The 13,409-nt window shown below is 42.1% G+C and overlaps 1 protein-coding gene across 12 annotated transcripts in view; it reads left to right on the forward strand.

Moving 5' to 3' along the window:
• Positions 1–13,409, forward strand: part of SVIL (supervillin) — a 180,487-nt gene that overhangs the window by 81,692 nt on the left and 85,386 nt on the right. For all 12 annotated transcript variants that reach the window (XM_081345238.1, XM_081345230.1, XM_081345235.1 and 9 more), the window contains one exon: positions 6,479–6,548. Coding sequence is in view for 10 of the 12 variants with exons in the window: in XM_081345230.1 (XP_081201356.1) it covers positions 6,479–6,548 (70 nt within the window). In the remaining 2 variants the exon portion in view is untranslated. The remainder of the gene's footprint in view (positions 1–6,478; positions 6,549–13,409) is intronic.

Genomic DNA, 13,409 nt, shown 5'->3' on the forward strand with positions numbered 1-13,409 from the left:
GGGAAGAGGAATATCACCATTTATGCAGCTTTGGCCTCTAAGTATTTATATCATCCAAGTTTCTCACTTGGAAGGCTACTATGTAAAAACTGGCACACTAGTTAAATAAGAGACTCTAAGTCAATATGACTGAACCAAGTTTTCCTAAATATAATAGGAATTGTTAGTATGAGCTCATTATACTATAATATAACTACTGACCTGAAGAACAATTCTTCATACAGTGGTAGATAACTATTTTAGAAGATGTGAAATAATTTATATTTATATTCATAATACAGGTGAAACTCAAAAAATTAGAATATTGTGCAAAAGTTCATTTATTTCAGTAATGCAACTTAAAAGGGGAAACTAATATATGAGATAGACTCATTACATGCAAAGCAAGATAGTTCAAGCCGTGATTTGTTATAATTGTGATGATTATGGCTTACAGCTCATGAAATCCCCAAATCCACAATCTCAGAAAATTAGAATATTGTGAAAAGGTGCAATATTCTAGGCTCAAAGTGTCCCATTCTAATCAGCTAATTAAGCCATAACATCTGCAAAGGGTTCCTGAGCCTTTAAATGGTCTCTCAGTCTGGTTCAGTAGGAATCACAATCATGGGGAAGACTGCTGACCTGACACTTGTGCAGAAAACCATCATTGACACCCTCCATAAGGAGGGAAAGCCTCAAAAGGTAATTGCAAAAGAAGTTGGATGTTCCCAAAGTGCTGTATCAAAGCACATTAATAGAAAGTTATGTGGAAGGGAAAAGTGTGGAAGAAAAAGGTGCACAAGCAGCCGGGATGACCGCAGCCTGGAGAGGATTGTCAGGAAAAGGCCGTTCAAAAGTGTTGGGGACTTTCACAAGGAGTGGACTGAGGCTGGAGTCTGCATCAAGAGCCACCACACACAGACGGATCCTGGACATGGGCTTCAAATGTCATATTCCTCTTGTCAAGCCGCTCCTGAACAACAAATGTCAGAAGCATCTTACCTGGGCTAAAGAAAAATAGACCTGGTCTGTTGCTCAGTGGTCCAAAGTCCTCTTTTCTGATGAGAGCAACTTTTGCATCTCATTTGGAAACCAAGGACCCAGAGTCTGGAGGAAGAATGGAGAGGCACACACTGCAAGATGCTTGAAGTCCAGTGTGAAGTTTCCAGTCTGTGTTGATTTGGTGAGCCATGTCATCTGCTGGTGTTGGTCCACTGTGCTTCATTAAGTCCAGGGTCAACGCAGCCGTCTACCAGGAGATTTTGGAGCACTTCATGCTTCCTTCTGCAGACGAGCTTTATGGGGATGCTGACTTCATTTTCCAGCAGGACTTGGCACCTGCCCACATTGCCAAAAGCACCAAAACCTGGTTCAATGACCGTGGGATTACTGTGCTTGATTGGCCAGCAAACTCGCCTGACCTGAACCCCATAGAGAATCTATGGGGCATTGCCAAGAGAAAGATGAGAGACATGAGACCGAACAATGCAGAAGAGCTGAAGGCCGCTATTGAAGCATCCTGGTCTTCCATAACACCTCAGCAGTGCCACAAGCTGATAGCTTCCATGCCACGCTACATTGAGGCCGTAATTGCTGCAAAAGGGGGCCAAACCAAGTACTGAGTACATATGCATGCTTATACTTTTCAGAGGTCTGATATTGTTCTATGTACACTCCTTGTTTTATTGATTGCATGTAATATTCTAATTTTCTGAGATTGTGGATTTGGGGTTTTCATGAGCTGTACGCCATAATCATCACAATTATGACAAATCACGGCTTGAACTATCCTGCTTTGCATGTAATGAGTCTATCTCATATATTAGTTTCCCCTTTTAAGTTGCATTACTGAAATAAATGAACTTTTGCACAATATTCTAATTTTTCGAGTTTCACCTGTAGGCGTAATTTTAACTCTTCAGCCCAATGTCCTTGGTATATATTGAACTGTAGAACCCATCTGCCTCAGCTATTTAACGTCCACATAAGTCCTATCTATACAATTAAAAACTTGCAAAATGGCACTAATCAGTGTCTGTCTGTCTATCAATTATTTATAAGAGATCCTTCAGTAGTACCATGAAATTTGCACCAGTTACATCCTGGAAATTCTATAAGTGCTATTTTTTTCAAGAACACTAGGCATATCATTATCCTTGGTTCTTTATCTTTACACAACAGAGGTAGATTTGAATTAAGCACCCAAACTAGAAAGCTTAAAATCATCTGCTTCCTTCTTTCCACTAGGATTTTCCCTTTCCTTAATATTAATACAGAACATATTTTAATTGTCATCCATTTGATATAGGAAACATTTTTCAACCATTGTAGAATCTTTCTGTGAAATGGTGGCTATGTATGAAATATATGGTATATGGAATGTACTTCCATAAATAAGACACTGAATATTCTTTATTTTTTGTCTTGATCTATAGGAAAAGAAACGAATAGGAAAAAGAATTCAAAGTGGTGCATTTTTTAGCATCACCATTTTAAAAAGAAAACAATAGTTGTATTCAGTATCTATTACAATTATTATCTGTGGCTTTAATTATAGTTCATTGGGATTTTTGGAGGAAGAGCTACATGTAAAGCTACATGTATGCCAGATTTTCAGGCCAATATCTACCTTTACGCTATAGCCTCTCTCTATAATCAACCAATTAAAGCTTGCTGTGGAGCAGTTTAAATAAAAGGAAAAGCCTACCGCCACTTTTTGAACTGTTTAAGTAGTTGAATTTGTTCCCCAGTTTTTTGGGAATGTGAACCACTTTTCACTTCAAATGGAAAATGGAGAATTCTGACTTGGGAGTTGTGCGCTTGATATATTTCAAAGGGCCAGGAAGAGTCTGGCCTAAACACTTGGAACCCTAAGCTTTATTTCTTGTGGTTTTGAGGGTCTGTCTCCTACAAAATTAATTCAAGATGATGGGAATGAGATACACATGCCTTCTGCTTTTCAATTGCTGCAAGGAGAGCCATATTTCATGAAAAAAAGTATCTGAATTTGAGTCAAATCTTAAATGTAAAATACATAAAACATTCACTTGTCTTGAGAAGAAACTTTTTTTAAAAGGAAGTGTAAGATTTAACTGCTTAAAAGCAGCTTATAATATTAAGATTAAAATGAAGTCACAAATCAGATTAATTTTGTCTTCCAGTTTTTGCAGCTGCATTCTTAATGCCATGTATCTGGAATGTAAACTATTTTGCAGATGGATGGCTCTTAGAAGTTGTTTAGCTTTTATCCTACACTTTCAATCATAAGTTGCTTTATTCGCATGCCCATAAATTTAAACTTTTAAAATATTTTTTTGCTAGTAGCATGTTCTCTTGTGAGACATATCTTTGGCATAATGAATATGAATACCAGCACAAATCTTTCCAGAGTGGAATAATTGGTTGTTAAAGTTTTCTGTTTAAGTTATCACTATGGGACAATTGATGACAAACCAGTTCCAAAATCTTGCCAAGAAAACTGCCAGGACTAATCCTTGCAGTTACCAGAAGTCAATATTGGCCTGAAGGCGTGCGTACACACACACACACACACACACACACACACACACACACACACACATACACACGTGTGTGTGTGTGTGTGTGTGCATGCAATCATATTCACAGTTAAGATGCATAAAAATATGGAAAAGATTTTTCTTTTTTCTTAGGAAAAGAATTGTATACGTTTTAAAAATTCTGGAATATAAACATCCAGTTAACTAGCACTTTGGAAAATCTGTGATATTACCAGTCTAGTCATGATTATCCAATTTGTTTTACCATTCAGGTGCTTAATTTTTTGCTTGAAATATGATTACTGTTTTGAGCTGTTCCAGTTTTCCAGTCTATTACTATGCATTTACTGCACTCCCAGGGACGTAACAGCCTCGCAGCTTCAGACCTGGGCTATGCACAATCTCTACACAACATTGCTAAGATAGGCCTGCTTGGGGTAAGATAGGGTTGTCTAAGAATTAGCTGTTTTCGTGGTTTCCTCCTTTGCTAAGTGTCTTTGCTTTCTGCATCCATGTTTCAAAAGCCTTGGATATCCAGCTGTTTGCAAAATGTCAGATATTTGGAACAGGAAGGTAAGAATTATATCCACATCAAAAATAATGCAATTCATTGTCATTTATATGCTTTCTAAATGTAAACAAATTGTTTTATCAAGGTATCCCTTCTCTCCCCCCACCCTAATAGCAACAGAACTCATTTAGCACTTCATCTTACTGCTCCTTCAAAGGATTGTCTTTTTAAGAAAAAAAATCAGATTGTATTAATCATGTAATTAGCTTAGCTAGCAGTTAAATTAAGTCCTTGCTGATGCCAAGGTATTTTTAAAGCTCTATTACGATACTGTTCATGTCTTCTAGACATGCTTATAATAAGGGAAGGCTCTGGTGCTGACTTAAAAATATTTTTTAAAAAAGGGATTGTAAGAGTGAAGAGCTTAAACTTGGAAGTAAGAAACCATATAAAAAGCTTTAATAAACTTTGCAAATATGTAAAAGTTGCTTGCCAGTGAGTTTAATTAATACAGTTTTAATATCTGTATGTGAATGATAAATTATACTGCTGCAATGGAAAAAATACTCGACTTGCTTTTTGGATTAGCAGTTAAACCTGTGGAGCATTAAACTTCATTCACCACATTTATGTCATTTAAATGAAAGGGATTAAATGGGGGGAGGATGAGATTTTTTTAAAAGATATGCTATCAAAAGTGCTACATTATCATGAAAAATTTTACTTATGGAATGTTTTGAGATTATAGCAAATTAAAATATTGTGGAATTTGGTCTGGAAAGCATACACCAAATTATGGGTTTAACCATTCTAGTATGGCTTGGTATTTCATGGGTAATAGTGTGCCAGAATAATCACCTAGACCTTTTCTTTTTCATAACTTTTCTTCATCCTTCTCTGTGTGTTCTATGTTGAGACTTTCATGGTGGACAGCGTTACATTCCAGAACTTGTATTGAGTTATATACAATTTAAAATGTTATGCGTGCCTGGTTCTAATTTAACCAGACACAATGTTATTAACAGCTGCAGTACCAAGTAAATAGTTTTAACATGATTTTTGAGGGGATCCTGAGGCCTTTCCCTTCTGCCAAGATGGATTGTTAGTCGCCATCCTTGAACTGGCACCTAACTCTAATTGTTGCCTGTTGTATGACTTCCCTCTAAGGTAAGGTAAACACATATTGTATACTTCAGGCTACTGTTAGAAGGTATCGAAATAGGGAGACACCACTGTGTAGTTAAAGGCAACTTAAAATTATCTCATGCATGCAATATTATGGAACTGTGGTAGAAAAAAAAGGTTGAGAAGATATGATCGTTTCACTGTTAGTGTAAATTCAAAAACCATGATTTTCAAACAAAGTCATAACTATATAATATGTAATATAATATATAATCCTTAATTTAATGCTTGTTTTCTTTGTTATGGAGTAATGAGAAAAACTTGAAACCTCTTACAGTACACAGGAAATAAAATGGTTTCTGGTTATCCCAATGATTTCTCTTCTGGTGAACAGATAACATTTTATTGATTACTTGCTATCTTTTAGTTGAGAATCATGGAAATTGATAAAGATAGAAAATGAGGATTGATTTGCTCTGCTGGTTTGTAAAAACAATTCAGCAATGCAATGCAATATTCTAGTACATATTACATGAGTGGCATAAATGGCAAATATGGACGCAAAATGGTGATCACATGGCACCATTCTGGGGATTCAGCCATGTCATGGGTTATTGCTGAAAAAGTCTGTGCAATTTTTCTTCCATACGTTTTCATATAATCTCTTCTGACAGTTTTATTTGCACCTTGCATTCTTAAAAATATCTCTTCATAAGAGATTTTATCAGGGCTCAGGCAAATCTATGTATTTATTATTGTCCTAGACACTCTACAAGATAGTCTGGGATCATTTTGAAGTTAGTATAGACACTGGAGTCTATGGAAAGGGCTTTTAACAGATATGCAGTCTGGTAATCTCTCTTTGTGGCGATTTTTACTTCTTAAAGCTATCCCTAACAAATTGTTTGTGTTAAGAAATACTAGCAAATTGCTAGTTATTAATATCTGCTTATTTATCAAATAGATGATTATTGGGGATTATGAATGATTATGATTATTTTCATGGAAGTACAATGTAGGAGGCGTCCCTTCTATAAAGAAGTATGATTTAATACACATACACATTCTACAAATAGTTAATGTATATGATAGATTTGTACAGACCAAACATAGGTGAAATAAGATTTGGAAGCATTTTTAAATTCTAGATCATACTTCATAAGTTTCTGCTTTCTTTTATCCCTACACTCTGCCCAATGTTGTCTGCTTTGAAATATGAACACTTAGATCATTTCAGGTTAATTGCTATTTAAGGCTCAAAATGCCATTAATTATTTAAGATTTTTTTCCTTACCATCAGATTGTGTATTGGTGGATAACTTTTTCCACCACTCTGTTTCAGATTTTGACAAAGAGAATTTGTTTACGTATAAAACTCCAAGATTACTCCAGAGCAGGAGGAGGACTTTAAGGTAAAACATTCTTCACACTTCTTGTGTATAATGAGTCAATTTGCAGTGAGACCAAAGAAGAACAGGTTAATTTCTCTGGGATTGACTTGCAAGGCCGGTGTGTTGTGCAATTAGCTCACATGGTGTAACAAGATGGTAGGTTTTGTTGTCACAGTGAGTTGTGGTGGTGGGGGCACGAAGGGAGGCTCAGCCAATATCACTGTATACATGTTGTACTTTGATAATAAAGGTTCATTCATTTCCTGACAAGCAAAAGCCTCACATTGTTGAAGGAAAAATACTATAAATTTCAAAATGAGCATTTGATTTTGTGATATTTTTATGCAATTCTCAAATAGAAGTATGGCAAGTCCTTTGTACTGATTTAAGGTCATGATGTTGGGGTCCTGTGCTAATGCTATTAATGCTTTTGTAACTGTATTGTACACACATTAGCATAAACCTCTTTCAGGTAAATATCACATTTTAGGTTCTCAAAGAAGTGGCTTTTGAATCCAAAATCTTATACCACAATAAATACATGGTTTTGTGCAGATCTAGATATGCACATGTGTCATCTTTCCTATTGGCTGCCAATTTGCTGAGGGTCCAGTTCAAAGTGCTAGTTGTCATCTTCAAAGCCCTATGTGGCTTGGGACCAGGTTATTTGACAGACTGTTTTCTACTGGACCTTCAGAGTGGGAAGGTAGGGAATCTATGGGTCCTCTCTCCTAAGGAAGTTTATCTAGCAGGACCAAGAAGAAGGGCCTCCTTTGTGGTGGCTCCCTCTCTATATCATCCCTGCAGAGATAAAAATGGCCTCCACTCTTTTGCAAGGCCCCAAAGATTTGGTTTTGCCAATCAACCAAGGAGTCCCAGAATGGGGGAGGGAGCCTGGAAGACCGATTATTGGGAATTGGAAAGTTATTGCTTTTTTGTTGTTTTCATATTGAGTTTTTATTTTTGTAAGTAAACAGAGTCATTGAGACTGAGTTGGGTAGCCATATACATTTTCATAAATAAATAAATGGTAGAAGAAATGCATACCTGGTATTTTTATATATGATTCTTAAATGGTTAGATCTTGGAAAAATATAGTATACTGTATGTTTGCTTTCATTTTGAGATGAAATTCATTAAATTTTGATACTTTTCCCCATAGGAGTTCAAGGTGATAGTGTCTTTTGAAGAGAGACAAAATTAGCCATAATGACACAATATTCTCTCCAGGGTTTATGTTAATCACAATTAGGTTAATAGAAGGGATAAAAGGCTGCATGTCACAACATAGTGAGCTCTTTGTCACAATTAATATTTGCAATAGCACAAGAGTTTGGCAGGATAACTAAGCAGTTTGCTTAAAACTACCTGGGTTTAAAATGGTGAAGAAGAAAAAAAATTAAAACACATAATTCTGTGGGCTATATTTTATGGTCACTTTTCAAAAAAGAAGGAAAAGGGAGAAATGTGTTCTCATGATCTTTTTGTGAACTGTGAGCTTAGGAAAATATTCAGTCTGTTTTTTACACTGGATGCTGTAACAGAAAAATATATAATCACCTGTTTTTATTTATCTATTAGATTTTTAAAAATCCTTCTTTTATTATTTTTTATAAATAACTCAAGATTGGAAACATGCCTAATACTGCTTTCTCCTCCTATTTTCTCTACAATAACAATCCTGTCAGGTGGGTTGGGCTGAGAATGACTGGCCCAGTCACCTAGGCTTTCATGCCTAAGGTAGGACTAGAATTCTAGTCTCCTAGTTTCTAGGCCAGTACCTTAACTACAGCAAAAAGAGAATTCTAGTCTTCTAGTTTCTAGGCCAGTACCTTAACTACAGCAAAAACTAATTCTAGAATTTTTTTATTCTGTTTAATTGTGTCAGAATCTCAAAAACTGCTGGACAAGTCCCTGCAGTTTTCTTGACAAAGTTTTTCAGAAGTGGTTTGCCACTGACTCATTCAACGGGTAAGAAAGTCATCTAGCTGGCTTTGTGCCCAAGATGGGGTTAGAAGTCACCGACTCCCAATTTCTAGCATGATACCTTAAGCAACACACCAAACTGGGTCTTACAATTTGTAAATAATTACTTCTAATTAATTGTAATTTGTACTTTCAAAAATGGAATTAAAGTGAAGTTTGTAAGTAAATTATCTAGGTTTGCTGTAGGTTATTAAACTACAAGCCTGAACTGAAATGCTGCTTGAAATATGACCTATATTACAACAAAATATTTTCCAAGTGATTAATATCCCACTTTCATAACATTAAGAATCTGAGGTAAGTTCATTAAGAATGAGGTAAATTCTGCTATAAGTGACTTCATGCATGATATAAAGTTTTAAACATGCATAAATTTAATAAACATAGAGGAAATATCTTAAACTATATGGAAATAATATAATGATAAAAATATGTTTAGGAGGTTATCTTCCAGATGAAAGCTGGTTGTTATACAACTTATTGCATACTTGAGGGACCAGGTCTCTCTGTTTCCTCTACTTGCTCCATTGGACCTGGCAGAAGAGGTGTCCTGCAGGTCCCAGTGATTAAAGAATGATATCTGGTGTCACAAGGAAGTGTGCCTTTTCTGTCATAGCACCTGCCCTTTGGAACCTCTCATTACCCATAATTAGCTTAGCTCAATTTTGCTAGCATTAAGGAAAGTGCTCAAAACCTAATTGTTCTCCCAGGCATAGGAGTCAGGAGATTAGTGGGGCCTGTGAGGTTTTGTTGACAGCTGTTGAGGAGTTATCCTCAGTTGCCATGTTTTGCCTTCATATTATATGGCTGTTGTTGGGTTGTTGTTGTTTTTTGATATATGTATATGTATATGTGTGTGTGTGTGTGTATATATATATATATATATATATATATATATATATATATATATATATATATATATATATATATATATATATATATATATATATATATATATATATATATATATATATATATATATATATATATATATATATATTTGTTTTTATAAACCGCCCTTCTCCCGAGGGACTCGGGGCGGTGTACAGAGTAAGGTAGGTATACAGATTGAACAATAGTGAAAAACAATAGTAAAAACAAACTGGGACCCCAATTAGAGCTATCAGGCCAGGCCGGACTGCTGGAACAGGTAAGTTTTTAAGTCGCGCCGGAAGGTGCGGAGGTCGGGGGCCATCCGGATTTCGGTTGGCAAGCAGTTCCAGAGTGCTGGCGCACCCACTGAGAATGCCCTCCCCCTGGGGGCCACCAGCCGACATTCCTTGAGCGGTGGCACCCTGAGGAGGCCCTCTCTGTGGGAGCGCACAGGACGGTGGGGTGCAGACATTGGCAGAAGGTGCTCCCGTAGGTAGTCCGGACCCATGCCATGTAGGGCTTTGTATGTCATTGTTAGCACCTTGAACTTCACACGGAAGGCAACCGGAAGCCAGTGCAGCGCACGGAGGAGAGGTGTGATATGGGAGTATCGGGAGGCTCCCAAGAGTGTCCGTGCCGCTGCACTTTGCACCAGTTGAAGCTTCCGAGTGGATCTCAAGGGCAGCCCCATGTAGAGAGCGTTACAGTAGTCTAGGCGAGAGGTCACAAGGGCATGGGTGACTGTACGTAAGGCATCCAGGTCCAGATAAGGCCGTAGTTGGCGAACTAGTCGAACCCGGGAGAAGGCCCCCTTGGTCACCGCTCCTATGTGATCTTCCAGGGAGAGCTGCGAGTCTAGGAGGACACCCAGGTTGCGGGCCCTATCAACAGGGGGTAGTAACTTGTCCCCGATGTTAAGGGATGGGATGTTCTGAGTATCCTGGCTTGCCGGTACGTACAGCCATTCAGTCTTGTCCGGGTTCAGTTGAAGCCTGTTCCTCCCCATCCATTCCCGGACCGCTTTCAGGCAGCGGGACATCACGTCGAGGGCATCACTGATGTTGTTTGGAGTTGAGATGAAAAGCTGGGTGTCATCAGCATACTGATGGTACCCTACTCCAAAGCTGCGAATGATCTCACCCAGCGGTTTCATGTAGATGTTGAACAGGAGAGGCGAGAGGACCGACCCCTGGGGGACTCCGCAAGCGAGAGGCCTCGGGGTCGACCTCTGTCCCCCTGCCAGCACCGACTGCGAGCGACCCTGGAGAAAGGAGGAGAACCACCGCAGAACCGTGCCTCCCACTCCCAGTCCCCTGAGGCGTTGCAGCAAGATACCATGGTCAATGGTATCGAAAGCCGCCGAGAGGTCTAATAAGACTAGGACAGAGGAATGGCCCCTGTCCCGGGCTCTCCAGAGATCATTCATCAGAGCGACCAATGCCGTCTCCGTGCTGTAGCCCGGCCTGAAGCCCGATTGGTACGGGTCTAGATAAACCGCTTCATCCAGGATCTGAGGAAGTTGGTGCGCCACCACGCTCTCAACAACCTTCGCAAGGAAGCGAAGATTGGAGACTGGACGAAAGTTATTCAAAGAGGATGGGTCCAAGGTGGGCTTCTTGAGGAGAGGTCTCACCACCGCCTCCTTCAAGGCGGTGGGGAAGTGACCCTCACTCAGAGAAGCAGAGATGACCGCCAGGAACCAGCCTCGTGTCCCCTCTCGAGCTGCATAAGCCAGCCAGGAAGGGCACGGGTCCAGTAAGCATGTGGAGGAGCTCAACCTCCTCATAATCCTGTCCACTTCCTTAGGAGTCACAGGATCAAATTCCTCCCAGATGACGTCGACAAGACTGTCCATGTCTTGTTCTTCCAGCTCAGCCCAGTTGGAGTCCAGGCCGGTTCGAATCCGAGCAATTTTATCCAGCAGATATTGACCGAATTCCTCGGCTCGACCCTGCAAGGGTTCCTCCCTCACCTCTTGGTTCAGTAGGGAGCGAGTCACCCTGAACAAGGCAGCCGGGCGATTATCTGCGGACGCGATGAGGGTGGAAAAGTAGTTGGATTTTGCCACCCTTATCGCAGCGAGATAAGACCTGGTGAGGATTCTTAATCGCAATCGGTCGGATTCGAATCGACTGGATCTCCAACAGCTCTCTAGGCCCCGTCTCCGGCGCTTCATCTCCCGGAGCTCCGCGGTGAACCATGGGGCTCGCTGGGATCTGCGCCGGGTCAGAGGCCGCAAGGGTACAACTCGGTCCAGAGCCTCCGTGGCTGCCTTTTCCCAGGCTTCCACTAAGGCATCCGCCGAGCTGTGAGCAGGGAGTGCATGTGCGTCCCCAAGCGCTGCCTGGAACCTATCAGGGTCCATTAGGCGCCTAGGGCGGTACCATCTGGCTGGCACCGTGCACCCACGGTGGGGGGTGGCAAAGGGGAAGTCTAGCCGCAGGAGGTGGTGATCGGTCCATGACAGGGGCGTAACAGTTGTGGCACCCCCACCGATATCATCACGCCACCGTCCAGACAAGAACACCAAGTCTGGGGTGTGGCCTCTCTCATGAGTCGGTCCAGAAATTATTTGCGACAGGTCCATGGCCGCCATGGAAGCCATGAACTCCCGAGCCAGTTCGGACGATCCTCCCAGGGACGGTAGGTTAAAGTCGCCCAAGACCATGAGTTTTGGGAATTCAACCACCAACCCTGAGAGGACATCGAGTAGCTCGGGCAGGGCCGCCGCTGCACGATTAGGAGGTAGGTACGCCAGCAGCAGGCCCAACTGCGCCCCCGGGCCGTATCTCAGTAGGAGAGACTCACACCCGACCATCTGAGGGACGGTGGTCTCTCGCGGGCTAAGGGATTCCCTGATGATAACTGCCACTCCCCCGCCCCTCCCATGGGTCCGAGGCTGGTGCAGTACCTGGAAACCTGGCGGGCAGAGGTCAACCAGAGGGACACCACCCTCTGGGCCCAGCCAAGTTTCCGTGATGCAAGCCAGGTCCGCATGCTCGCTCTCCACTAGGTCACGAACGAGGTGAGCTTTGTTAGCTACGGACCTGGCATTCAGGTAGACCAGCCTTAGCATAGGAGGCTGCACACCTTCGCTCCCGGGTCCTCCGGGGAAGTACAGAGGGTCGGAGCGTCTCACCGCTTGTACAGAGCGGAGATGACACTCCCGGTGACGATACGGCCCTCTGTTTGTGCACCTTCTGCCGTTCCCCACCATCCTGGGAATGGGCTGTTTGTCCGTACGCCACTGGGTATTATCAGCGACTGGTCCTCGATTTACACCGTCGCGAATGGTCGTAGGCCTGGCCTGCGTTATGGTGGCTGGAAGGCGTGCCTTTCCCGAGCAACCATAATCTTCTCCCACCCCCCTCCCTAACCCCACAAAAAACTTAACTAAGAACTTAATCAGGGGCCTCTTGTTGGGCTTATGCTGGAGGCCCCTGACCCTGCCCGGCCATCTCTCAGAGGCCCAGTGGTCGGGCCCGTCATCGAGATTGGATGTAGTGCAGGCGGGTCGCACCCAGGAGAGGGGGGAACCCCTGAGGGCGTGCAGTACTGTGCTGGAGTATTGAAGGAGCATAGTCACAAGGGGTTCCGGGAAGGCAGTCCCCTGGATGGTGAAATTGCAGGAGGGTCGAGCCGGGTAGGTGGGTTTCTGGACCGTCCCCTGCCACTGCCACTTGGCCGGGCGAACCCCAGAAGCAGGCCACTCCTCATCCTCTCACGATGGGTTGTGACTCTGCTTCCGGAGGTGGTCCAGAACGTACTCTGGGTGAAGCATACCCCATAGAGCTCCCACCTCTATGGGGTTGCAGGTGTAAGGCCAAGCCACTCTGCCACCGTGGCTTGCACCCAGGCCCGTCATGTCCTGTGGGGAGAGAGTGGGCAAGGATGGTTGAGAGTGGGCAGAAGGCAAGGTGGAGGGATTCATTAACTGGCGTCGGCTTTGGTGGTTCAGCCACCCAAACAGATTCCTCCCTGATACTCTGGGCGTTGTTCCCGGCCGCAGCTCCATAGGCCCCT

This window comes from Vipera berus (assembly GCF_964194415.1).
Source record: "Vipera berus genome assembly, chromosome: Z".
NCBI classification, from domain to species: Eukaryota; Metazoa; Chordata; class Lepidosauria; order Squamata; family Viperidae; genus Vipera; species Vipera berus.